The sequence below is a fragment of the Podarcis filfolensis genome (genome assembly GCF_964270895.1).
Source record: "Podarcis filfolensis genome assembly, chromosome: 9".
Classification (NCBI taxonomy): domain Eukaryota; kingdom Metazoa; phylum Chordata; class Lepidosauria; order Squamata; family Lacertidae; genus Podarcis; species Podarcis filfolensis.
The window spans coordinates 40,951,790-40,976,537 of NC_139610.1; the positions used below are offsets into that span (position 1 = coordinate 40,951,790).

Genomic DNA, 24,748 nt, shown 5'->3' on the forward strand with positions numbered 1-24,748 from the left:
GCGCATGGTAGGCTAGTTCTTCCTGTTAAACTCTCTCTCTCTCTCTCTCTCTCTCTCTCTCTCTCTCTCTCTCTGTGTGTGTGTGTGTGTGTGTGTGTGATGTTTTAGGTAGAGACAAAATCAAACCAAAGCATTTTCACTTTTCATGAAACTTCAAAGTAGGCTGGCCATGGCATTCAACAGCTATAGCTTCAGTTTTTCTAAAAGTCTGGTTCATGCATGTTACCACATGCATATGTTCTTTGCCTGTGCATGTAGAAACTTGAATGAACCAGAGATTCAGTGATGTATAGACCACCAAGGCAGTTTATGTGGTAGTGATTTTGGTTTCACCCCCAGCTGTCATAATTATAGAAATGACTTCTATTACATACTACAATGTAGTTGCAGCCAGTTTATACTGAGGCTGGCTGTTCACAGAAGGAAGGCATTACATGGAGTAAATCTGATGGAAGCTAACAAGTATAAACAGCTCAAAGTCTCTGCTGCTTATGCTACAGTTGAGGTGTAAATATCTTCTGCTTCTATATTTAAGGGGAAAATACTGTACCCGAGTTGCTAGTATTCACATAATTATTGCATGAATATGAGAAGAACCCTGTTGGAGCAGACCAAAGACCTGTGTAGCCCAGCACCCTGTTTCCAATAGTGCTGGTCAGATATCTCCAGAAAGTCCACAAGCAGGGTTTTCAGTAGTCCTCCCTTGTTTGTTCCTAGCATGTTTTTTTCAGGCATGTGCTGCCTCTGAACCTGGAGGCTCCATTTAGTCATCATGGCTAATAGTCTTATCTTCCATAAAGTTGATTTTAATTTTTGAAACTGCTACACTTTCTTATGGCAATGATTTCTGTATAAGAACATTAGAGATACTAGATCTCCAGTGACTTAGGCAGAAATCTTTCCAAGCCCTGCTATTTTAACATACCAGGGAGGGAGCCTGGGACCATCTACATGTAAAGCATGTCCTCTGCCAATGAACTATGAAAGTTCTGTTTCGAGAGAGAGGAGAAAATGCATAGCATTTAGATCTTCTACTTGAGGGCAGACCAGCAAAAGCTGCCTTCTGCTTCTTCCTCTCTATCCCAGTGGTGCAATAGCTGACCAGCTGCTTCTACCTCAGGTTTTTTAGGTGATGTAGTGACAGCAGCACGGGTGCTGCTTCAGGCTCTCTGGGGCCATGATCTCATCTACAGAGCCTCAGTCTCAGGAAGGCCCCTACTGGGGGGTAGATGCCCTTGGAAAGCCCTGTAGGATTGCTGCTGGCTGCCCTGCTGTGGTGGCAAACACTATTTTAAAAGTTTAACAGTATTTGCACTGTGGCAAAGCAACAGTAGCACATACCTCCTTCAGGACCACCTCTCCCACAATGCCTTGCTCTGAGGAAAGGAACCTGTGTTAGAATGAGCTTTGTCTTTAAAATGTTGGAATCTTTTGCTGGGACCAAATGCAGTAGCAGCATCACTGGAAAAGGAAGGGGAAGTTGCCTGTGAGAATACTTGAACATCTTTCTGAAAGGTACAAAAGGATGTGAAGCATGTAAAGTAGCATGAGTGAGAGGCAGATAGATAGATATTGGGTGCTGTCAACTGCAACTTCCAATCCAAGGCCTCTGTTGAACAAAATCCCAACAGTGCTAACACGCTACTAGGTATTAATAAGTTGCCATGTTCCACCAAAATAATGAGGAAACATGAGTGCTGATTGATGCTTTTGTGATGTTCACAGCCATCTTGAACTTTGTTCCTACCTCACATAGATTATATTGTAAACTTGTTGGGATCATTCATATTTTTTCAGTGTGTATGACGTATGGATGCTGCAGTTCATATGTAGTGGGAGCAGGGTGGGGGGGAATCAATGTCCAGGCTCTCTTGCTTCATGAAAACTCCTAACCCATCCATATCCCTGTACCTTTTTAAAAGCATTTCCAGCAATACCATTTCTTCACAGTGTCTTCTGAGTTCCACCGCTCTAGATTTATTCCCTATGTATTATATCACAGATGAGGAACTCATGGTTCTCCAGATGTAGTTGGGCTCCCAACTCCTCCAGCCCTAGCTAGTGTGGTCAGTAGGGATGATAGGATTTGAAGTTCAACAGTATCTGGAGAGCCACAGTGTCCTTATTCCTGTAATTAGATTGTAATACAGACTGATATGTTTCATACTGATTGGAACAAAGTTCCAATTAACCAGGACATTTTATACCAGGCTTCACCAACTTTTATAAACCCATAGCCTCATTTGGATTTTAGAACATATGCTGTGAATACCACCCCTCTGGTCACTTCTGTCCCCACTCCTGCAGATCAGCCACACCGCACGAAAAAGACAGAAAGACTGAAAGCGCATGCACACTTGATTTTTTCAAGGGATCTGAGTACAAGTTGGATTCAGTAGAATTAATCTGAACCTCAAAAAGCATGTGGGTGAAAGAGGCAATGGGAAAGATTCGCACTCTTCCACCTTAAGCTCTAAGTACTTGTCAAGGGGAAAAGAGTTAACCACCCTCACTACTTCATGACTAGGGGGCAGTGAGTGGTGGAGGGAGGTCTCTGAGGCTTCATGGGTATCAGGGGAAGATCTCAGGTGTGCCACTGTACCCATGAACACCATGCTGGTGATACCTAAGCCCTACAGACTAGGCAGGTTTCCATATGTCTGTGATTTCTCTGTATCCTTAAATATTCTAAATTTCCTAAATATTGTCACAGTCGCTGTCTAGACTTTTGTATGAATATCCTCTCTCTGCTAGTTTAATTTGAAGTAGCCAAGCTCATCATAGTTATAAGCGAAGTGCTTTTCTTTTTAATGATAAAGATTTGAGAGGGTGTGTATATGTATGCATGTGTGTCATTGATTGCCAGGAAATGTGGCGATGACTAGCAAATCCAGTCAGAGGAGTCATGTGTAACATTATCATTGATGGAACATTTTTTACCATTAAGCCTTCAAACTCTCTTCTTCAGCTGTCAACACATGGGCACTTTTCTGGAGCCAAATTCTCTCACGCTGTGCACTGCCTGCAGCTTGCCTGAAGCTCAACTTTGACTGAAAATGTTGATTTCACTTCTTTTAGCCTTGTTCTCATTTAGCGTTAAAACCTGCCTAGAGTCTGCCTTTTATTCTGTAATGTACACATGCATGTGTCAGCCCTCGCACACTTCTGATGTGAAGTTAAGGTGCTCAAAAGATATGCTAGTAATCTCTATGAATAATTGATTAGAGATGAGTCTGGCGGTGTTAATTGTGAGGTGCAGCTGAGTGAATGCCAAAACAAAAGCTCTTCTGAATGTTTCCGGAAAAAAACTTGTAAAGTCTTTAGCATTGAGCAACAGGGTCAGTGCACCGAAGTGGAATTTAAAGGATGCTCTTGACTGTAATGGATTTTGACTTGCTTTTGTCATGTGCCTCAGTGCATCATTGATTGGGCACTCATTTGTTAAATCAGCTCTATTTTGTTGTTTGTCAGACCATAGACTGTTGAAATCTTCTTTTTAAAAAAATCAAAACCAAAAAAATCTCTTTACGAAAAAGATGTTAAATTATCAGATTTCATTGATGAAAATGTCATGTGGATATAACTGTGAAGAAACACATTGTGGGGATATCCACCAGCTTACTGGGGAATGAAAGGAATGAGTTAAGATTTATCTGAACTATTGATCGTTCATCTTCTTAAATGCTGCCTTTAAATTCAGCTCAGGGCTGGTCTCCAAAACTATTTCAGCTGGAAAAGGTCTTAAACAGTGTGCACTAAAAAGCATTGCTCAGGGTACGCACTATGCCATATCCAGTTTGGAAAATGGTTATATAGGAAATCTGATGGATAAAGAGTAAGTGATGGGTAATAGGATTCTCAGCTTCAAGGAGGCTTCTGAGTATTGGAAAATGCAACCTTCTGCAGTGAGCTGGAGTTTTCAAGGTGCTGGGGGGTAGCTAGAGCACAACATTATAAAGAAGTAGACCCTGAACATGTATGATATATCTTCATAGACATAGGTGGTGTTGCCCTTGGAATGAATATTTACTTTCCCCAGATGATTGCTGATGGTTGGGAGTAAGTGTTTATGGTGAATTCTTGAGTAATTTACATAGGTGGTGGTGTTTAGTAGGAATGTTACTTTTGATATCTGAGGGAAAATAATGTGTTTATAGTTAATTGCTGGTTTGGGGGCTTGCAAATAGTTTTCTGTTGGGACACAAGAATGTTTTCATCTTTCCTATGCTCAAAGCGATTTTATCTTTTAGCCCTTATTGTTTGGCTATGTTTTATGTTGCTACTGGAATGGGCACTTTTACTTCAGGTAGGAAATCAACCTTTGGGATGAACAGATTTTGGATTCAACACTAATCCTTACTGCAGCCGTGGGGAACCTTTGGACCTCCAGATGTTGCTGAACTAAACCTCTCATCAGCCTCATCGAGCATGGCCAACAGCAAAGGACAATGACATGTAGTTCACAACATCTGGAAGGTCAAAGGTTCCCCAAGCCTACTTTAGAGGGTCTCTTTGGTCACTCTAAACTAGACCAACTACTGGAATGGGATTCTTCTGCACCCCCACAGGCACAGAGGCCTGATGCAGATGCTCTCCCCACCCTGCTTACCACTCTTCTTCCCATATTTTCCCAACAGTTGTGCCAGGCTGATTGCTGAAGTTGCCATCCAGCATTTAAGCTGGGCAAGTTAAAGTTTATGTTGCTGCCTTTGTGTACTCAACCAGCTAGAAGTGTGGCTAATAAAGATGTGCCCTGCTTTATTTGCTTAGCAATTATTTGCTTAGGGATTCCAGTGAACTCCTCTTCCATGGAGATCACAATGTATTTGGGAATATTATTCTTCCTAATCCTTTATAATTCTAAAATAAATAAGTAGATCAATCCATGTTTACTAACCAGCATAATGGATTGTGAGAAACGGGAAAAACTAACTTATGTATTCAGCATTGCTTATTGCTCTTATGCGCTGAAGGATGAATGCCTTCGTCATAGACAAGGCAAGGTTTTCTGTTTTTGCAACCCTTGCAGAAATCGGGAAACAGTGAGTTGGAGCAAGTCATCCTTTAATCTCAAAAGGATCACAGGAAACTGATTTTTTATACTGGGTCAGTCCATTGTCTACACTGACTAGCAGTAGTTCTTGAGGGTTTTAGACAGGAGTCTTTTTGAGACCTTCCCAGAGACACCAGGAATTGTTCCTGGGATCTTTTGTGTGCAAAGTACGCACTCTGCTTACTGAATTTCCCAATACTATAATCAGTTAGTCATAACTAATTTAATTATTTGATTTTAGTGGCATGGAAACATGCCTGACATAGCATTGCTCCAGCCCAATGTTTGTCCATCTATGGTAGCAGATCCTCCAAGGAAGCATGGGTGCTTGATCCATCAAATCTTGCTCATTTTAGATTTTGAGCAAAGATTAAGAAGTGATTGAAAAGTGAAACGTGAGCAGATGGGAGAAGAAAATGAATATACTCAGTACACATTACAGTAACCATGTAATTACTTAAACACATACCCACTCCCATCTAGTATGGTGTTTCCCAACTGGGGGCCCCCAGGATATTCCAAGGGGGGCAACAGGTGAAAATTGGATAAATGGGGGGCCACGGCACGAGACTAGGGGACCACAGAGGGAAGTGAGAAGTGAAGAAAACAGAGAAGTGAAGAAAATAGAAAATGGAGAACTAGAGTGAACAGAGAAGTGACTTGGGCTTCCCAGTGGATGGAGCACCACATGCACTCTGCGGTAACAACACTTCTGCTTCCTTCTCCCTCCCACTTTCGCACTCCACCGCTGTGCGCACCAGGCTGTCCACATCTCGTTTGTCATAGGAAGGAGTGTGGCTAAAGAAGTATGTGGAGTGCTGTTTCTTTTTAAGCAAGTATTACTGTGAAAGGAGATATGTTGCTGCATGCAAGAGTTACTCAGCCTAATGCGGAATTGCCTTAACATAGTGGGCACAGAGGTGAGCTTTGGTTATCCCTCATAGAAATAGAACCGGATATTAAATAGCTTGTTTCTGGTCATCAAGCAAAAGAGTCACATTGAGAAATACGTAAAGTATAAATTTTTATGTAATTGTATTTTGTATAAATTATAAATAAAGTATGTTCTATTTGAAAACAAAACATTTAAATAGCTACCTTTCTACTGGTAGGAAAGGGAGGCCACAGGAAGGAAACAAGGTCAGAAGTGGGCCATGGTCGGAAAAAGGTTGAGAAACACGGATCTAGTACTGTACACTTTTATCAAGCAAATCTTGAATTCAAGCAGCTTTGTGGGAGTAAGGCCAATGCGAAGTTGGCAGTCACCCCACAGCATAGTTTTCTTGGATTCTCTCATCCTTCATTCTCACCATGCCTTTTGATCATGTGAATTGATCATCAATCTCTAATGAAAGAGTGAAATCTAAATGTGAAACCAAATGGAACAATCATTCAATCAAACCCTTTATTGTAACTTTGTAGTCCATTATATTTAAAGTAGGGTTTTTATATTACCATTATCAGAGATGATATAAAAGCATTTCACTTAGTGTTGAACTTAAATGATCATCCAAGCAATTTTCTTCTCCCTGAATTCAGGCAGCTGAAGTTACTATTATCATTACTATTACTATTGGCTGACTCAGTTGTCTGTTTGCATTATCCTCCAAGTTGCCATGGTGTCATTTTATGGCTTAAAAGACAGAGCAAATTTTAAAGTATTTATTGCAAGTATTATTTGGTTTTACATAGTCAAATGCTTAGCAAAGGAATCTGTCAAGTTTCTAGAGTTTGCAGTGTTTGCTGGCAAGCAGCTCATTTCGTTGATCTTGGGGCTGACAGAAAACACTTTTTACAATTGAAATAAACTTTTAAAAGCTGACCCACAACTTGCAGCAAAATGCTGATGTTCTGGGTAGGGGGAAATGCTAGAAGTCATAAAATTGTTGCTTCCTCAATCCACATCAGAGAAGTCTGATTTTAAAATTTTAATTTCAAATTCCATAGGAAGCTTAAAGCTCTCTTGTACAAATGGCTACAAGGATCTGGCTTCAATCCTAAACACACTTGGGTAGTATGTGCAACTTACTTCTGACAGTATAGGATCACATAATAAAGAGTTGTTTATTCACACACATATGCATAACAACACATCTACAATACCGGCACTCACATTGTATTCTTCTGATTCTTTTCTAAATGTGCATTCAGTTCCAGGTTCTAACACTCCTTTTACACTTCATTACCTATTGCATTATGGAACAGTGGCTTTTTGATCAATATATATCCATGTCGTGTTAAATTTCATTCAAACCACTGGGTGTGGCATGACACAACAGCAGACATCATTGGACATATCAGCACCCTTTATGTCCATGTGTGCTTCTGTTCCCCACTTGAGTTACCCATGAAAATGTCAAGAAAGAACTGTTCATCAGAATACCACCCCAACTTTTATCAAATGCTAGTGCAAAACTTCCATGATTTTCCAAGTCAGTGGGGTTGCAAACCTTTTTTTTTGGGGGGGGGAGTAATTAAAACAAAAATGAGTGCTAATCTTCTGCTAGATTCTGCTAGGACTGCATCAGTGGCTTTTACATCTTTTGAAAGATCACATAAAACACTAAAATTATCAGGCAAGAAAATATTGGGGGGGGGGAGGAATAAGGTGCTATCATTGATGCTGTGTGGGTGCACGATAAAAGCCATTGTGACATAAGGTGCTATCTGAACTCAGCCTAAATGTTAACAAATAACCTTTTTAGTTATTATGATTTGCCCTGTGGCTTATTGCATGGCATTGGTAGGAATGGCAACTGGTAATGAATAAACTCTACAAACCTCAGAGACAGTCTTGAAATTCATCAACATTTGAAAGCCAGCTTTATTCTCCTCTTAACCAGGTGTCCCTGACCTAGGGAGCTCTTTGGTTTTTGAATGGCTTTTAAAATACAAAATTACGGCTTTGCTCCTAGCTTCTCTTCAGTGAGGAGGGCAGAGTTCAGTCCATGGGAAGGGACTTTCCTGTCTACCCTTCAGCCCTCTGTGTTCCAGAACATTTTCTTCTGAGGACTGGACAATTCTTGGGAATGAGGTGGGATACGGTGCAGGGTTGTGCAGAGAATCTGCCCTTGGGTGAGCAAAATAACAACTTTGAATCCAAGCCTAATGTTTCAGATGAGACACATTAGCTGATACCAGTTGCTGGAAACTACTGTTGTGCTCAAATCCTGCTTGTGGGCTTCCCACAAGCATCTTGTTGGCTGCTGTGAAAGCAAGGATACTGAACTAAATGGGTCATTGACCTGATCCAGCAGGCCCTTCCTCTTATGTTCTTAAGTTGTGTCATACCAACAAATCTCAAGTCCTGATAGCTGCATTATCCAAGTGTTGTAGTTGCTGCGTTCCTATAGCTGCACTCTACACGGCTCCTGCAATGGTTTGAAATGTTAAAATCACATGATGAAGGAAAGGCCATGTGGCAAAATCCCACCTCAGTGCTGCGCACACATACATACATACATAAATACATGCTAGTGGTCCTTATGCGAATACCTTCTGCATTATTTTCTTGTTTCCATACAGGGCTGCCTAAATCCATCTTTATTTCTATCCTTTCACTTTCACATGTGTTCATTCTGTCTTGTTTCTGCTTTAAGCTAAATTGTTTTAATCCTCATGTAAAAGGAAACTTGTCTTTGGTCCTTCTCTTCGTGATGGCCCGTTTCTGAGCTGGAAAATGGGTGAAGGAAAGCTGCTATCCACAATACCTTTCTTGTGTTGATTTATCCAGAGAGGCTGGCTTGGATCAAGAAGGTCCCTTGTGTAAGTGGAAGGCAACTCTCACTTAAGCCCCACCCCTTTCTGTATGTGCCTTGCTTCCAGTGTGGTGTAGTGGTTAAGAGCAGTAGACTCGTAATCTGGTGAACTGGGTTCGCGTCTCCGCTCCTCCACATGCAGCTGCTGGGTGACCTTGGGCTAGTCACACTTCTCTGAAGTCTCTCAGCCCCACTCACCTCACAAAGTGTTTGTTGTGGGGGAGGAAGGGAAAGGAGAATGTTAGCCACTTTGAGACTCCTTCAGGTAGTGATAAAGCGGGATATCAAATCCAGACTCTTCTTCTTCCACAGTAGTTTGCACCGTATACTATGCCATTTCTAAAGGCCTCTCACCCCTGAGGAGGGCTTATCAGGGAGCATTTGGTAGAGGCAGAAAAGTCTCATAGGACTCAACTATACAGCTGCAAATAAAATGTTTCAAATGTGTTTTAAGTGCAATATGCAATGTGACACTAGATGGCAATGGTGAGCATTATGGAAAATTCAATGTATTTTTTAAAAAAGCATTTTCAGAACAGTTTTTATATGTGTGTAGATTCCACCATAGTATGAGCAGCTTTTGGATACTATGTATCTGGATCCAGCCCGCTGTTTTGTTTGGTTCCATTATTTAAAAAGTACTTTAGGATCAACTTTGTCTTCCTATCTCCCAGTACAAACCTTCTGCATATTTCCTGTATATATTACTTTACTGGAGCTGCAGAAATGAGTTCTGTCTTTCTTCCAAGTCAACGGTGAATTTGTGCAGTTGTAATCTACTGTGAGCACTTTAATAAATCTGATGCAATTTGCTGAAGGCAGGTGGGAGACTAGAAATGGGATTGGATTGCAGGAACAGGAACTAGTGAGGTGTAGCTTCTCAAAGAAATTAGCGGATGAAATTTATAGGGAATCTATGTATGGCTGCAATGCCATGAATTCTTGGTAAATAACAAAGAGGGGGGAGGGGGAGGAAGACTCAGCATACAGCAACCATGGGAAACTTTTTCCAACCCAGTTGCACAAGGTGTTTCTATTTCTCTAAATGAATTATAGAGCAAACAGTGGCAGATCACTTGGGGCAGAATGGACAACATCAACTCGTGACCATTTCTGGAAGCTGATCCACACTAAGAGGATGAATATATATTGGGGGGGGGGGGCATGCAATGTTGCGGAGGCATTTACCTCTGTCTTCATGTTTTCACCTAGAAAGGCATAATAATATAAAGTAATGCATTTGTCCTGTTATTCAAGTTTGTTTGTAAATGCTCACTTTTTAAAAAAAAAATGGATGGGTCAGTTTACAAAGCTTTTGAGAATTTGTCAGACAGCTCTCTCTCCTCCCTCCCTCCCTCTCCTGATAATAGTAGTTATCCTCCTAGTACAGTAGTTCTGGGACTACTAAAGTTTAGCATTATGAAATATAGTATGTAGTTTACTTGCACAGCCAATAACGCAACAAAGGTTGGGTTTACATTGGGATTGGCTCAAGTGCTTGCAGTAGAAATTTAGTTATCCAGAACTCTGCTTATTCCCAGGGGGTATGGATTGGTAAAGTACCAGCTGTTGCTTTCTGTTTGTAAAACATGAGATAATCTCTCTTGCAATGCTACAATTGTGATATCTATGGAAATATGCTTAGGAAAAAGAGGAGGAAATTGCTAGAGATAACATCATACCAATTTGTTTTGTTAGTAGCAGCTAGGTAACATTTAACTTATTTGCAATTGTTAGAAATTTTGGGCATCTTTTAAGTTGTCTTTCCGCAAATGTTTAATTTATATGACCTGTGATTCAGTTTCTTTTCTGGACAAGTAAATTTGGTTTTCCTTTTTTCATCTTCCATTATGTCTGTCTAAAAAGTATACAGTGGTGCCTTGTAAGACGGAAAACTCGCAAGACGAAAGAGTTTTTCGTTTTTTGAGTTGCTTTGCAAGACGAATTTCCCTATGGGCTTGCTTCGCAAGACGAAAACGTCTTGCAAGTTTGTTTCCTTTTTCTTAAAACTGTTAATACCCAGGGTGCATTGCTTGAAGAGGTGCAGTTCCGTGCTTCGCAAGATGAAAAATTCGCAAGACGAAAAAACTCGCAGAACGAATTAATTTCGTCTTGCGAGGCACCACTGTAATAATCTTTTCTCGAATGAGGCAAGATTTCTTCCCTTAACAAGAAAGTGAGGTGTTGTTGAATTCATATTTCCTTGGTTCCCCTTATCAGCTAGTAGCTTTCCATTTCTATAAATATTATATTGCAAAACAAAACAAATGTTTTACAGAGTTGATCTTCCTTCTCATTCCCCTCCTCCTGCTTCATGCTTTACTTGATAAATGAATACTTAAAAGTTTCAAAAAAAAATTGCTCCCCTCTTAATTTTTTTGAAGCCAAAAATTCATTGTGGGTTTGTGGCTTTCTACATGCCAGAAAAAACAATCAAATGGCAAACCTGTGTTTTTCCCGCCCCCCTCTTCTGAAATCCCCGACAAGCCCCAACACTTGGTCCTTGTACTGCTGTACAGATCTATTCATTATTGATGACTTGGGCCAGGCAGGCAGGCAAAGTGCACAAGCAACACATACATAGATTACCATAGTGTGAGGTTTGCACTCTGCATTTAGAAATTACCTTAATTCCAAAAGAGGGCCTCCACCCACCCACCCACCACAACTGCTGCACAACTTCTATTAATTTATACTAGGGGCAGTATATTCCACAGAAACCATGAGCCATGCTGCTGTAGCAACAAGATCCATGAACATTTTTTACTAATTCTTTTTAACAAAATAAATAGTATAGGACATGTTCCATAAGGATCTAACTATTAATGAACAAGGAAATGTTCGTTAGTTTTATTTTCCAAGCATGTCAGACATAAACCTCAAACGTAGCAATTATTTTTGAAATCCTATTGACTTGAAGCCAAGCATATATTTGTCTCTCTGGTCGCTGCTAGAAAATGTGAGGTTTTTCTCCAGAAGTCAAAAATACATGGAGAAGTTCCAAACTATATTTTGTGTTTCCCAGCATGTGGACTCAAGTATATTCCTGTACATGTAATGTAACTGTAAAGTCCTAAACCGCCTCGGTCCAGTATACCTGAAGGAGCCTTGTTTAGGGAAGCTTTTAATGTTTGATGCACTATTGTATTTTAATATTTTGTTGGAAGCAGCCCAGAGTGGCTGGGGAAACCAAGCCAGATGGGTCGGATATAAATAAATTATTATTATTATTATTATTATTATCATCATCATCATCATCATCATCCTATTGGAGCCAATTAGATTGTGCCAATTTTTCAATCAAGGATGTTCAGTGAAGTGATTTGGATCATAAAAACTCATAGATTGCAGTCATTTACTATAGTATGTGATTCTTTTCAAAAAGTATTTTAACTGCATTATGCATATCCAGTTTGTGACATCTATGTCTATTCTGTAGTCCAGTTGCAACTAGGGAATATTGAACAAGAACCAAGAACAAAAAGCAATATGAAAATTGGTTTGAAATTCTAATGCTAATAGTTTGTCAGTGAGTTTCCTTGGTTATGTCACACTGGTGCAGCACTTTCATGGGACTGGCTGCCGCTGGAGCTCTGGAGTATGGCTGCCCTGATTGGTTAGTTGCCAGTCATGTGCTTTCCTTTGTTAGCAGCTAGCTGCCCCTTCCCTCAGTGGCTGTACTGCTTCTTCCTAAGCTGCCTCCCTACCAGATGGTTGCTTGTATTTCACCAGGCAGAGGTGGGGGTAGGGCTGCCTGAAAAGCTCCACCACCCCCTTCCCTGGTTGATAACCAGGTGTTTGGCAACACATATAAGCATGGCAGTGGTGTTTATTGTGCAGCATCCAGGATGAGGTAAATCATGAAAGGCAAAGATGGGTGTCTGGGGTTGTCAACTAGCAACTCCAGCAGGGCAACCTTGCCTTTGGAAATGGCAAGACAGAGAGAGGAACAGTTATAGCATCTGTTTATATGGCTCCAGCTGTATGTTGGGAACATCTTCACATAGTGCCCAAGTATTTGTTATGGAGCATGCCAGGACACAAGAGGTTCATACCATTTCCACCACTTGCCCCTGTAGGATTGCCTACCTACCAGCTGAAAGTGTTATACAGTACATTACTGCATGTGTTTCTCCTTTCCTTGCTTCTGTGGAGTGCCCTTTCCTAGCACCCCCAATTTTTGGAGTGTTTGGGTATTTGTGTCTGGAGGCTAAAGATCTTAGGATTCTAGGCTGAGAAGTGGTATCAGTGTTTGTGAGTCGAGGCCCCGCTCCCCGCTTTGTGATGAAATAAGACACGTGGACACAAGTATTTTAGGTTCATGGGCTAAAAAAGGCCACAACTTTATTGGTTACAGAATGCGAGTGGTATTGGCTTAGGCATTGGATCTGAACAGACTATACTTGACTCCTGGCTGCTCAGCAGGGAGTCACACAAGGGTTAACAACCTGTAGGGGGAGCTTGTTGATGCAAATCAACTGGAAGCTTTCCCCTAGAGTCACCGGGGTTGTGCCATGGCCCTAGCCACCACCTGGGCATCGGACAGGAACCACGACTGCTGGATTCCTTTAACGGAATATCCTTCAAGGGGAGGGATAGGTGATGGCCACAACCTCCCCTCTAACACACAACACATTTTCCAGAGCCTAACTGCCAAACCTAACAAAGTCATGCCGATTTGCTACGAGGTAGGCGAAAAACCAAGTGGCTGCTGCCAATCTGCCAAGTGGAAAAAATTCCTACCAGGCCCCTTGGACAACCAAGGTGACGAACCGAGGTCCATAGCAAGGTCAGGTGCTGAAGCAAAACCTAGAGAGAGGGTGGGTGATCTGAGGAAGCCGGAAGAACAACGGAGAGCCCGTTGGCTCACAGCCGTTTAAGTGTGACTAAACCACCACCACCCGCCAGCTGGATTGGCTGGCTGGGGTGCATGATGCGGGCCCAGGACTCCAATGATGCAGGGGGCCCGGCCACGCCACGCCCCCGTGAGCAATGATTCCTGCTCACAACCCCTCCCCTCCAGGAAGAGGAGAGGGTTCGCAAGATCCTAGGATGCTCTGGAGACAGGCTGTTTTTCCAAAGTGCTCCTTTGGTGGGCAAAACTCATCTTCTCCATAGTTCCCCTCACCCAAATTCCCACTTGTATCTGTTAAGCGTCACAGTATTGAGGGTGGCGGGCGGGGGGGGGGAGAGGGAGAAACACCACCACCACCATGCCATCTTCCTGTCATATACATTTTGTTCACACTGTGTGGACTGTACTAATGGTGATGTACCGTGATGATGTATTCAGTTGCATCATATCCTATGCTCTGTCTTGGCAATACAGGTGAGGTGGTCATTCATACAGAGGAAGGTGGTTTAAATAAAAATAAAATAAAAAATCCCTCCCATTAAAACCAGTCAGTAGTGTAAAGCTGCACTACAGGGCGTGACTGTGAATTGAAGGGATATAGCATGTGTGTACTCTTCCCCAGAACCACCTGCCTCCCATCCATGATTCTCTCCCAGCCATTTTGGCCATTCCCTCAGCGTGTCTTCAACAGAACAGGTCTATAGGTAGTATGTTCCAATGACATATCTGTGGTGGTCTCTGAATCTTGTAGTCACTCATATACCATATTTTTCGCCCTATAGGACGCACTTTCCCCCCTCCAAAAATGAAGGGGAAATCTGGGTGCGTCCTATGGGGCGAATGCAGGCTTTCCCTGAAGCGTGGAGAGCGAGAGGGGTCGGGGCGCACCTACCCCTCTCCCTCTCCAGGCTTCAGGAAGACATCCGCAGCCTAGGCAGCCCTGCGGGAGGTGCCGCAGGGATGTCTAGGCTGCGGATAGCAGCCTGCTTCCCGGAGCGTTGGGCGTCCTGAAAGCAGAGCGCCCGGCGCTTCGGGAACACATCCGCAGTCTAGGCAACCCTGCGGGAGATCCCGCAGGGATGTCTAGGCTGCGGATAGCAGCCTGCTTCCCGGAGCGTCGGGCACCCTGAAAGCAGAGCGCCCGGCGCTTCGGGAACACATCCGCAGCCTAGGCAGCCCTGCGGGCTCCCCAAGCTGCGGATACCAGCCTGCCGCCCGGCGGGCAGAGCGCCCTGAAGCAGAGCGCCCCGCGCACCGGACAGACATCCGCAGCGTGGGGAGCCCTGCAGGAGTTCCCCGCAGGGCTCCCCACACTGCGCATAGCAGCCTGCCGCCCGGCGGGCGTGGCGCCCTGAAACAGAGCGGCCCGCGCGCCACACAGACATCTGCAGCGTGGGGAGCCCAGCGGGAGGTGCCGCAGGGATGTCTAGGCTGCGGATAGCAGCCTGCTTCCTGGAGCGTCGGGCGCCCTGAAAGCAGAGCGCCCAGCGCTTCGGGAACACATCCGCAGCCTAGGCAGCCCTGCGGGCTCCCCATGCTGCGGATAGCAGCCTGCCGCCCAGCGGGCGGGGCGCCCTGAAGCAGAGCGCCCCGCGCGCCGGACAGACAGCAGCCTGCCGCCCGGCGGGCGGGCGGGGCGCCCTGAAGCAGAGCACCCCGCGCGCCGGACAGACATCCACAGCGTGGGGAGCCCTGCAGGAGTTCCCCGCAGGGCTCCCCACGCTGCGGATAGCAGCCTGCCGCCCTCTGCCCTGAAGCAGAGCACCCCTCGTGCCGGGCAGACATCGGCCAGCTCCACAAGCTCGGGGGAACAGCAGGGGGCGCAGTGCAGCCATCCCGCTGTTCCTCGACCTGGTTAGTTTTCCCCGACCTGCTTTTGGGGGGGAAATAAAGGGAAAAAAATTTCCCTTTATTCCCCCCCCCCCAAAAAACTAGGTGCGTCCTATGGGACAAAAAATACGGTAGATCTCTACTGTAGGGATTGCCTCATAAATCAATGGGAGTATCAATTTTGGCTTGATTGTGCTGATATGCATCAATAATTTCAATATATAAATGTCATGCATATTTCCCCATATAACATGCTTATTACATTGCTAAGATTTTCTTTAAAGAAAGCAGAATTTGCCCTGTAATGTATGCAAACATGAAAAATTATATTTCTTTTGATAAAAATGTCTCCCCTAAGCAATAGCTTTCATTTTATTAGATAGAGATAAAAAGTAAAGCCCTTTTAGTTTTAAATTAGAAATGAAATTGAATATGATGACTGACTGACAATGAAAACTGTTTGCTTAGAAAGGCTATATACTCTGGTTTGGAAATAGTGATGAGAAGCCATTCTGGAAGTGGGTTATATTTCACTTTCTAGAAAAGGAGTGTCTGCCAACATTAATTGTCTTTGCCATGGTGCATTATTTTCATTTCTTGTATTGCCTTTGTCACCATTTGGAAATGGCTTAACACCCTAATGTAAATTTCAGACTGTAGAATCAACAGCATAATAAAACTTCCTTTTAAGTACTGTAGCAGGTTTTTTTCCTGGAAAGTGGCGTAGCACCATCTAGTGTAGAAGAACATTTCATTTTGACATAATTTTCTATTCCTAAGAATGCTATAACACTCAATTAATTGGACTGTTTCATGGAAGTTAAACTAAATTAGCACACACAGCATCCCAGTCCAAAATATTATCCCAGAAAACAATCAACAATACTCATGTAATCTCAGTCTGGTGATATGATTTAGCACTGCTGTGGTACAGTCCTCAAAATGTACAATTCTTTGTCTATATGTGCTGAAATAGAAAATAATGAGGAACATCCAGTATCAAACTGTCCCATATCCAGATTTACAGGATTTTTGCATTTAGTAATTTATCAACAGAAACTGGGAGCCCCTTCTTCTGTGTGTTTAGAATTGTTTATGTCCCTTCATATTACTGTAGACCCAAGGGGGCTTTGGACTTAAGTTTTAAAATGCCCAAATAGTTACTTGGATCATTGAAATCCTGAAAATTGGCCTATATACATAGTGTGTATCTGCAAGCACTTTAAAAAAAAATCTTTATGAAATTTGTCAGCATGAAGACACCCAAAATAAATAGGAACAATAAATGCAAATTTTGACCCAGCAACTCAGTAATAAGCATGTATCGTCAAGTAAATTTGTTTTCCAAAGCATTCAGATCAACAGAAACTGTGGAAGATAAGGGTTGACCAACACAGAGAATGTCAAGGGAACTATTCTGCATATTTTCTATAAAACGGTTTAGTAAGAACTTCTCCCTTAATCATCAACACAAGCCGCATACATTTGCAGTGCTGGGGTACCACTGCATTTCCAGGTGGGGTTGTTGCATATGTACAGCATAAGAACCATGCTTCTAGAAAAAGAGATGAGAATCCCTTGCATTTTAGCCTCACAACTCTGGTAACATGTCCAAAGCACATTGTCCATAGCAATATTAAAATAAAGCGTTATTGATTTATCTTTTTGTAAATCTCTTTGAATTTATTTTACAATCAAACAGTATATAAATTTTATGAAATAATTAATGTGACAATAATTACATTCAAGGCCTCAACATAACCCGATTAATGGTGATTCAGAAAATACACTGGCAAGGATCCAAACAAGCACACTCCTCAATCCACATTCCCGAGAGGAATTTGGACTGGTGAAAGTAACTCTTCATGCTGCTGTAACTCTGGGAGCTTGAAAAGCAATTTGTGATATGGCATGAGGGTCTGTTTAATTGAGGGGGGGGAGAAGCTATCCCCCCAATAGCTATTTGGATCCCTGCCATAACTTAGGTACATAGAATTATAATTATTCCTGGCCTGTTGCTATACGTCCATAGGACAGGGTGATACAACCATGAGGCATTAGAGTAGGTAGTACCACTCGACTTTGTAGATAGGGAATACTAATTTGCAGGAACTCCTTGCAAGTGAGGGAGGAAATCTAGCATACCAAGGGAAACTTTCCAGCCTAGCCACTACTTGCCTGTTTGCTTTTTTGGTTTTATTTTATTTTTAAATAGAGTACTAAAAAAGAAAAGAAAGAAAGATACCAACCCACATACCGTCTGAAGTGGTATGGTCCACTCTACCACCTCAGGTTTCTGTGGCCTCATTCTGCTGCATTTGTAGCCTAGGCCTCCAAGAAATAGACGTTAAATTGTGTCTTGCTAAGATCAACAGGGACTGAATAGGCATGTATGAGGAAGCATGAAAAATGTACAGGGAAGTGAGGTAGAATTGAAATACACATTGCTGATGGAGACAGAATACGTGCATGAAAAAGAGAAAGTATGAGAGGTATGTGTAATGTATTGAAATAAAAAATAAAAATCCAATTTAAGTTGCTAATGTGACTATTGGCCAGTTCTCAGCAGAGAATTGTGTTTCAGAACATTTTGGGTAGACGCCCATGTAAATTACACATCCATTGGCAACATAAGGTCACTGCATCACCTAAAGTATTTGATAACGCAGGCAGATCTAGCTGCAGATGTTTAGTAGAGCCCCTGTCCCCACAGCAAAATCCATTAATCCTGTTCTGCCGGGCAGTTCCTTCTAAGTGTGTGTCCAAACAAGTGCATGAACTGTGTACACGGCAAGTCTGAACTGCATCCCACCTTTCTTGCTAACCGTGAATGGCGTATTAGACAGCAGCAACATCCCTTTGCAGGCGGTGTGTGAATTTCAGATCTATGTTCAAACTGTTCATGTAAGCTGTACTACCTTATGTTTCCAAATGCATATTCCATCAGAAGTATCTTCTGTATAAATACTACTGAAGCTCTTGTTTGGGCTCCCATAAATTCAAGTGTTGCCGACACAGAAGAGAGTGTGGGGTATTGAGCCTTGTCTTAGAAACAGTTAAATATTATTTTCAGAACTGGACAACACTTGGACACCCATATTTCTATTTTAAATGACACATTTCTTTCCTGTGTGAATAAAATGGTCTTCACTCAACTGAGAAGTTTTTCTAGTGTGTAGAAGATGCCCTCTGCTGGAAGAGAGGGTTTCTCACATCTATATGTGTGGGTGTATGATGTATTATATAAAATAGCATGTATATGTATGTATGCTTTTTAAAAGTGATGCTTACTCAAAAACTGTTGCTCAACATTTTTCTTCTTCTGACCCACCACACACAAGTACACACATTTCTCCTCTATTATGTAAACCAAACATTTGATTACTTTGTAAATTCTAACCTGCATATATCCCATATTTTTCTTCTTTGATGTTATATTTACTACATTTTAAATATTACATATCTATACATCTAAGTAACATACAAGCCATTCATCTAGTCAGATTATGCTTGCTGAGGGCATAGGATTGCAACTAAAGCTACAGTGCTATGCACATTTACCTGGAAGGAAGTCCTGTGGAGCACAGTGGGACTTCTCAATTGATAAGCATAGGGCAATGAGCACAACATTACTGGGGGGAAATTACATTGGCTTAGTGCTATTCTTGTACCAGTGGGAGGCTGCATTGACAAAACTCTTATCCAGTCAATGGTCTTTTCCATCCTTGATGACAGAATAGCTCAAAAGAGGCGGCATAAGCTTAAAATGTTGTAATTGTAGCCAGTAGAGAGCCCTAGATAACTGCCCTTCTATCCATATCCCTACAGCCTCATTGGAGTGTAGGAACCCAACTAACCCTGAAATCAATCATGGCACACTTTCAGAAGTAGAAATGCCCCAGCAAAGAAATATTATTCATATGTCCTCTAACAAGACACACAGCATAGGGTTACATAACCCTATTACTGTGTCTAAAGCACAAGGAGCACACAAATTGGAACTTTGCCCAAACAGACATGCAACAGGTAGGGGATATGGTGGTGGGGTGGGGTTGGTGAAAGGGCAGATGAATGATGCTTGTCTTTTCAGAACCCTTCCAGATACTCTGCTTTTCAACACAAATGCCCAACAGGAACTTCATTGTTGCAACTTGGACTGCAACAACAAAGCACTCAGCACAGAAAAGCCAGGAGGTATAGCTCACTGCAGGGGTGGGGGTGGGGAGACACTATACTTCAAAGCAGGTATCCCTCATATCCTCCATTCCTTCCTGCCAAACCACCAAGAAAAGACACGGGTGAGCAGAGCACTATCATAAACATCCACAGTGTTAGTGTGTCATCCAGCGTGGCATAGTGGTTAGATTGTCGGACTAGGACCTGGGCATCAAGGATTAAAATCTCCACTCAGCTCACTTGGATGAGTTACTCACTCTCAGCCTAACCTACCTCACAGGGTTTTTGTGAGGATAAAAATGTGGCGGGAGGAGAACTATGTATGCCACCTTGAGCTCCTTGGAGTAAACATGGGATGTAACTCAAATAATAAATAATGTGGGTAAAGAGTTTACAGTGGTACCTTGGGTTAAGAACTTAATTCATTCTGGAGGTCTGTTCTTAACCTGAAACTGTTCTTAACCTGAAGCACCACTTTAGCTAATGGGGCCTCCTGCTGCCACTGCGCCGCCGCTGCACAATTTCTGTTCTCATCCTGAAGCAAAGTTCTTAACCCGAGGTAATATTTCTGGGTTAGCGGAGTCTGTAACCTGAAGCGTATGTAACCCGAAGTACCACTGTACTGGCTTTATGACCCTCCATTTACTCAACAGTTTGCAGCAGTGTTTCCTGCATAGGGTACACAGGACGAATAAATACTGTGGAATACCAAGAAACCTAGGTAAGTTCTCACCAGGCACGAATGAAAAGAATGTAGAGCACCATGCATTTGATGGTGAGCACCAGAGCTGGGCAGTGGTTGGTTACAGAACTAGAGGCAGGGGATCCAGAGTAGAGCAAACAGTAACTGGAGACAAGACTTCCAGTGCAGCTTCATATGTTGAATTGGTGACTATTGTCTCAGTGACTTGCATTGTGAAGTCCTCTTGAGATTGGGAGGAGTACCAAAGAGAGGTGAGTGCATATGGGGCATGAGGGATAGAAGAGCACGTAGTGGCAGCAGTACCCTTTCTCAACCAGTCTTCAGCAGCCCTTACTGAGTACTTTAACCACTGGGTTGCAACTGCTACCCATTATTCATCACTGTCCCTGTGTTTCTCCACAGGCAACCAGAATGCACAGAAGCCAAGTGTCTCCCTCCCGTTGCCATGCAAACCACAAGCAAAAAGGCCTACAACTGTAGCAGTGACCTGTGGGGAGCTATATATATATATTTTCTTATGTTTATCTTCTACATTTCTTCCTTCATTGAAGGCAAGGTGGTGTCTAGACTGCCACCAAACCAAGCACTGGCAATACCCAGACTTGCTTAGCTTCAGCAAGGTCGTGGTCTTGTGTGCTATCAGACTACAACCTTGGAAATTAGGTGCTCTGCTGCTTGCATAGTTCCTGTGACTTTGCAGAATTTTCAAAGACATACAATAGGTGATGGATATCCCATGATGAAGAAAGCTACCTGTGATACTCCTGTGTCCATCATGCCGCTCTTGAAGGCACGGAGGTCCTGCAAAAACAAGAAAGTTGGTTAGCCCATTACTATATGATGCTGTCAGAACTTAATTCCAGAAATGATGCTGCCAATAAAAGCTATGATTCATTCACCTGTGTTGCTGTTATTACTGAAACGTTGCGAATAAGAGTCTGCTTCCCTCAAACTCAGCTGACTTCATAAGGGAACACACAATGGGAGGGGGCAGAAGGTTCTTCACAGTACCCCACTAGGTCTAAAAGACTGCATCTTGACTGTGGTTTTGCCCATTGAGCACCAGCAAGGGAAGCAGGATGGCCCCTGCAGTTCATGGTGCTGTTGGCTTTTCCTCCTAGGAATTGGTTTATGATAAATCAGGCTGCATGAATTGAAGGAGGAAATGGATGACATGTTCTGCTGAGGAAACACCACCTACTGGCAAGCAACCAGATGCATGTCCATGTGTGCGTATGGCTGGTTGCAGTGGAAGGGGGTGAGCAAAATGGCTGGTATCCTGGGCCTCACTGAGGCTCACTGAGTTGGCAGAGTGAGTATGTTAGTCCTTGCACCATTTACTCCATTGGCAAGCACTCTGTCCTGTTTCAGGTGTGCATGTGTGTCTCCTCCCAACTCTTTCTCCTGGGAATCTAGCCCGGGATTGAACCTAAGATCTCCTGTGGTGTGTCTATGCTGTTTTCTAAGGCTAGAGCTCCATGTTGTTGAGTCCATCTAGTCCTGCCTACATGGCTTGTCCAGTAATCAGCATGCAAAAGAACAAATAGGGCATGTCCCTAGGAGATTACAAAAGCCCCAGAACAGATTCTTCTTCTTCCTGCTCCTATAGTTGTGTGGTATAGTACTCAGTGGGATTCCTGGGTTCTAGATCTGCTTCCTCTCTCTTTCCCCATCCCATCCAAACACACAGTTGTCAGTGGGGCACCCATACAATCATCTTTGCCCTTTGGGAGTCATCTCACCTGGGTGGGAAATTCACACTGAACTAGCCGTCTTTAAATAAATAAATAAATGCTGTGCTGCTGCCTTCTGTGGTGTGTAGCTTTCTGTTTTATGTGCCCCCACCCCTTGAAAAAAGCTTCCATCTTAATGAAAACACAAATATGAACTTGTTGTGTGCTATGCTCTGAATACACTGTGTGTGGGAAAACTCTTTGGATTCATCCTGCATGTACGGCTCCTGATCCGAATCTTGTGCATTGTGGTATCAAAGTGGTATGTTCTGGTGGAATAACATTATCACGGCATTTCTGCTGCTGTTGTGAGTTTATTAGTGCCATTCCTACAATGGCTAGTAGGGATGCCATTAGTTCGCAGTACCAGAATGTGTGGGTGGAACTTGTAGGGGTGCTATGGCAGTGCCTGCTCATACTGGTACATCGGCTTTTGTTTCTCATGCTGTTCTTGTGCACAAGTTCATGACTACTTAATGTTGGCTTTGGTGCTGGCTTAGCAGGGCCAGAGGACTGGTCCGCCTGACTTACTAGCAGACATTCTGTGTGTGCACATTGTGTGTGTCTGGCAGGTGAAATTGTTCCCAAGGTGACTATTTTGTAAATGGTAGAAACACTATCCATTTCTGACATCTAATGCTATTACTGTGTTTTGCATATGATGTGTCTAGCTGTGTTAATGATCCAATCCCTCCTCTTAAGAGACCACAAAAGATGCTGTCCCAGGGGAAAGAAAACCATGAAGCTTCCGATTGGGATTGGATGCCCAGGGCATAATCCCACCATCGAAAATTAAAACTGGCAGATTACGTCCCTTCTAATAAAGTAGAGGTTGTCTCACAATTGCATTTCTGATTTTATAATCCAGTCATTAAAATACAAACATGGGACCTCTCTTTTTAAAAACCTTTTTTTATTTTTACCTTTTGTCACACTTGTCATTTTTAATTGACTTGGAATATAGAAGTTGCATGCATTTGTGAAAATATAATTAAGCTCAACTTTTCATAGCCAGGTACTTAGCCAAAAATGCAAAACAGATGAATGTTAGTTTAAGAAGAGATGATTTACCGGTAGCTAATGGCTGTCAATTCACAAAGGCTGCATTTATCACAAAAGAATATTGTAAATTATATCACATGTAAATAAACTAGATGCTTTTTCTCGCTTGATCTGGAAGTGTTTTAAAGTGTGAATTAGCAAAAACAAAAATGGAAAGTACATGGGACAGAATTGTAAAAAAATTGGGAAATGCTGAAAATCATAAACATTGGAAGAGAAAAAGACAGAATGAAATAATCATTTAGTATTTAAAATATTTTATTAAACTAATGATGCAAGGTGAAAAAGGCATACATATTTGGTCAAAGCATCTATGACTATTTTGAGAAGCAGAGTAGTACTCTTATCTGTAAAATGTGTTTAGAGTAATATTTTTTTAAAAGAAAATAATCATGTCTGGTTTTTTATTTTGTTTTTGTTCTGATCTTACTGTTTCATGGGAAATTAGTTAGTTGTCCCATAAAGGGATAGGATACTAAAATGGGAAAGGATATATATCCTTCTTGCTTAGCTTGTTCTCTCTAGTGGCAGCTGATCTTCCCTGAGTAGATAAATGGGTAATTTCCCTTCCTCTGACTGCTCAGGGAAGATCAGATGCTGCCAGAGAGAACAAAATGAACTCGCCAGCAAAGTACAGTATAGGCTAGCCACTAGCCAATTACAAAGCTAGTCAGAGTGAGTGAGTGGGTGGCAGCAGGGGCTTTTTCCTTGCTGAAAGCACCATACAAGGTAAGGGTAAAACAAGTGATTTGAAGGTGTCCCCAGCTCTTTCTTTGATGCCGGGGAGGGATGGAGAGGTGACAGTAAAAGGCACAGAATGACTGCAGCTGGAGAGGCTGCAATTTTTAGACTACATACTTGGGAGCAATCTTGTAGTAGATCCATAAATGTCAGTGGGATAGCTCTAAAATACGTGGTTTAAAGACTGGCATCTTAAGCTTTAATTCTCAGTCTCTGAAGAAGTACACCCTTAGCAAAAGTCAGCCAGAGTGATTCCTTCCTTAATAATTAACTCATGGCTTAAAATAAAATAAAAAATCATTGTGTTCTTGCATTGCAATCTGGTTTGGCAGATAATAAGAGCATTGTGCATATTTTTAAAAACTAAACACCTTCCCTATTCAAGTTAATATTCAAAACTGAAATAAGAAGTTAGTTTTTAATCTTGTGTAGGAAGATAAAAACCTAACCCTCGGTGCCTCTTTTCCTTTCAGAAAAGCATAACTGGCTTTCCAAAATATGACATGTTAGATGATCCTCACTGTAAAGAAAAGTGCATTTACAGGTTCCTGATGTGACTGCTTCTACACAGAATCATTCTTTGTATGAGCATTTTGGGTCAGGCTGTGAATTTTCCTCTTCTTCTCCTTCCCACTAAAATCATTGAAATATATTCTGTCGGTCTTTCACATCAGAGGTGTAAATGGATTTCTTGAAAGTTTTTCTTCAGAATGGTAAAAGGCAATCACTTTACAACTTTGACTCCATTACGAGCTGCAACACAAAGCTACAAAGATACCACCCTAACTTTGAGAATACTCTGCTGCTGAGTGACCTTGCCTCCACAAGGGCAGATAC

The 24,748-nt window shown here is 42.4% G+C and overlaps 1 protein-coding gene and 1 long non-coding RNA gene across 11 annotated transcripts in view; one reads left to right on the forward strand and one right to left on the reverse strand.

Annotated features, from left to right (window-relative positions):
* The window catches only part of LOC310770570, a 188,744-nt gene that overhangs the window by 56,266 nt on the left and 107,730 nt on the right, over positions 1-24,748 (reverse strand). The window lies entirely within an intron of this gene.
* The window catches only part of SLC10A7 (solute carrier family 10 member 7), a 132,677-nt gene that overhangs the window by 54,130 nt on the left and 53,799 nt on the right, over positions 1-24,748 (forward strand). The window contains exons 6-8 of one of the 10 annotated variants that reach the window (XM_083631304.1): positions 19,587-19,690; positions 20,326-20,393; positions 20,778-21,270. The exons of 4 other annotated variants lie outside the window; for them this stretch is intronic. In XM_083631304.1, the coding sequence (XP_083487430.1) occupies positions 19,587-19,690; positions 20,326-20,393; positions 20,778-21,058 (453 nt within the window). In that variant the 3' untranslated portion in view covers positions 21,059-21,270. Of the gene's footprint in view, positions 1-19,324; positions 19,552-19,586; positions 19,691-20,325; positions 20,627-20,777; positions 21,271-24,748 lie in introns of those variants that run through there. 5 more of the 10 variants (XM_083631305.1, XM_083631300.1, XM_083631306.1 and 2 more) reach the window with 5 other exon arrangements.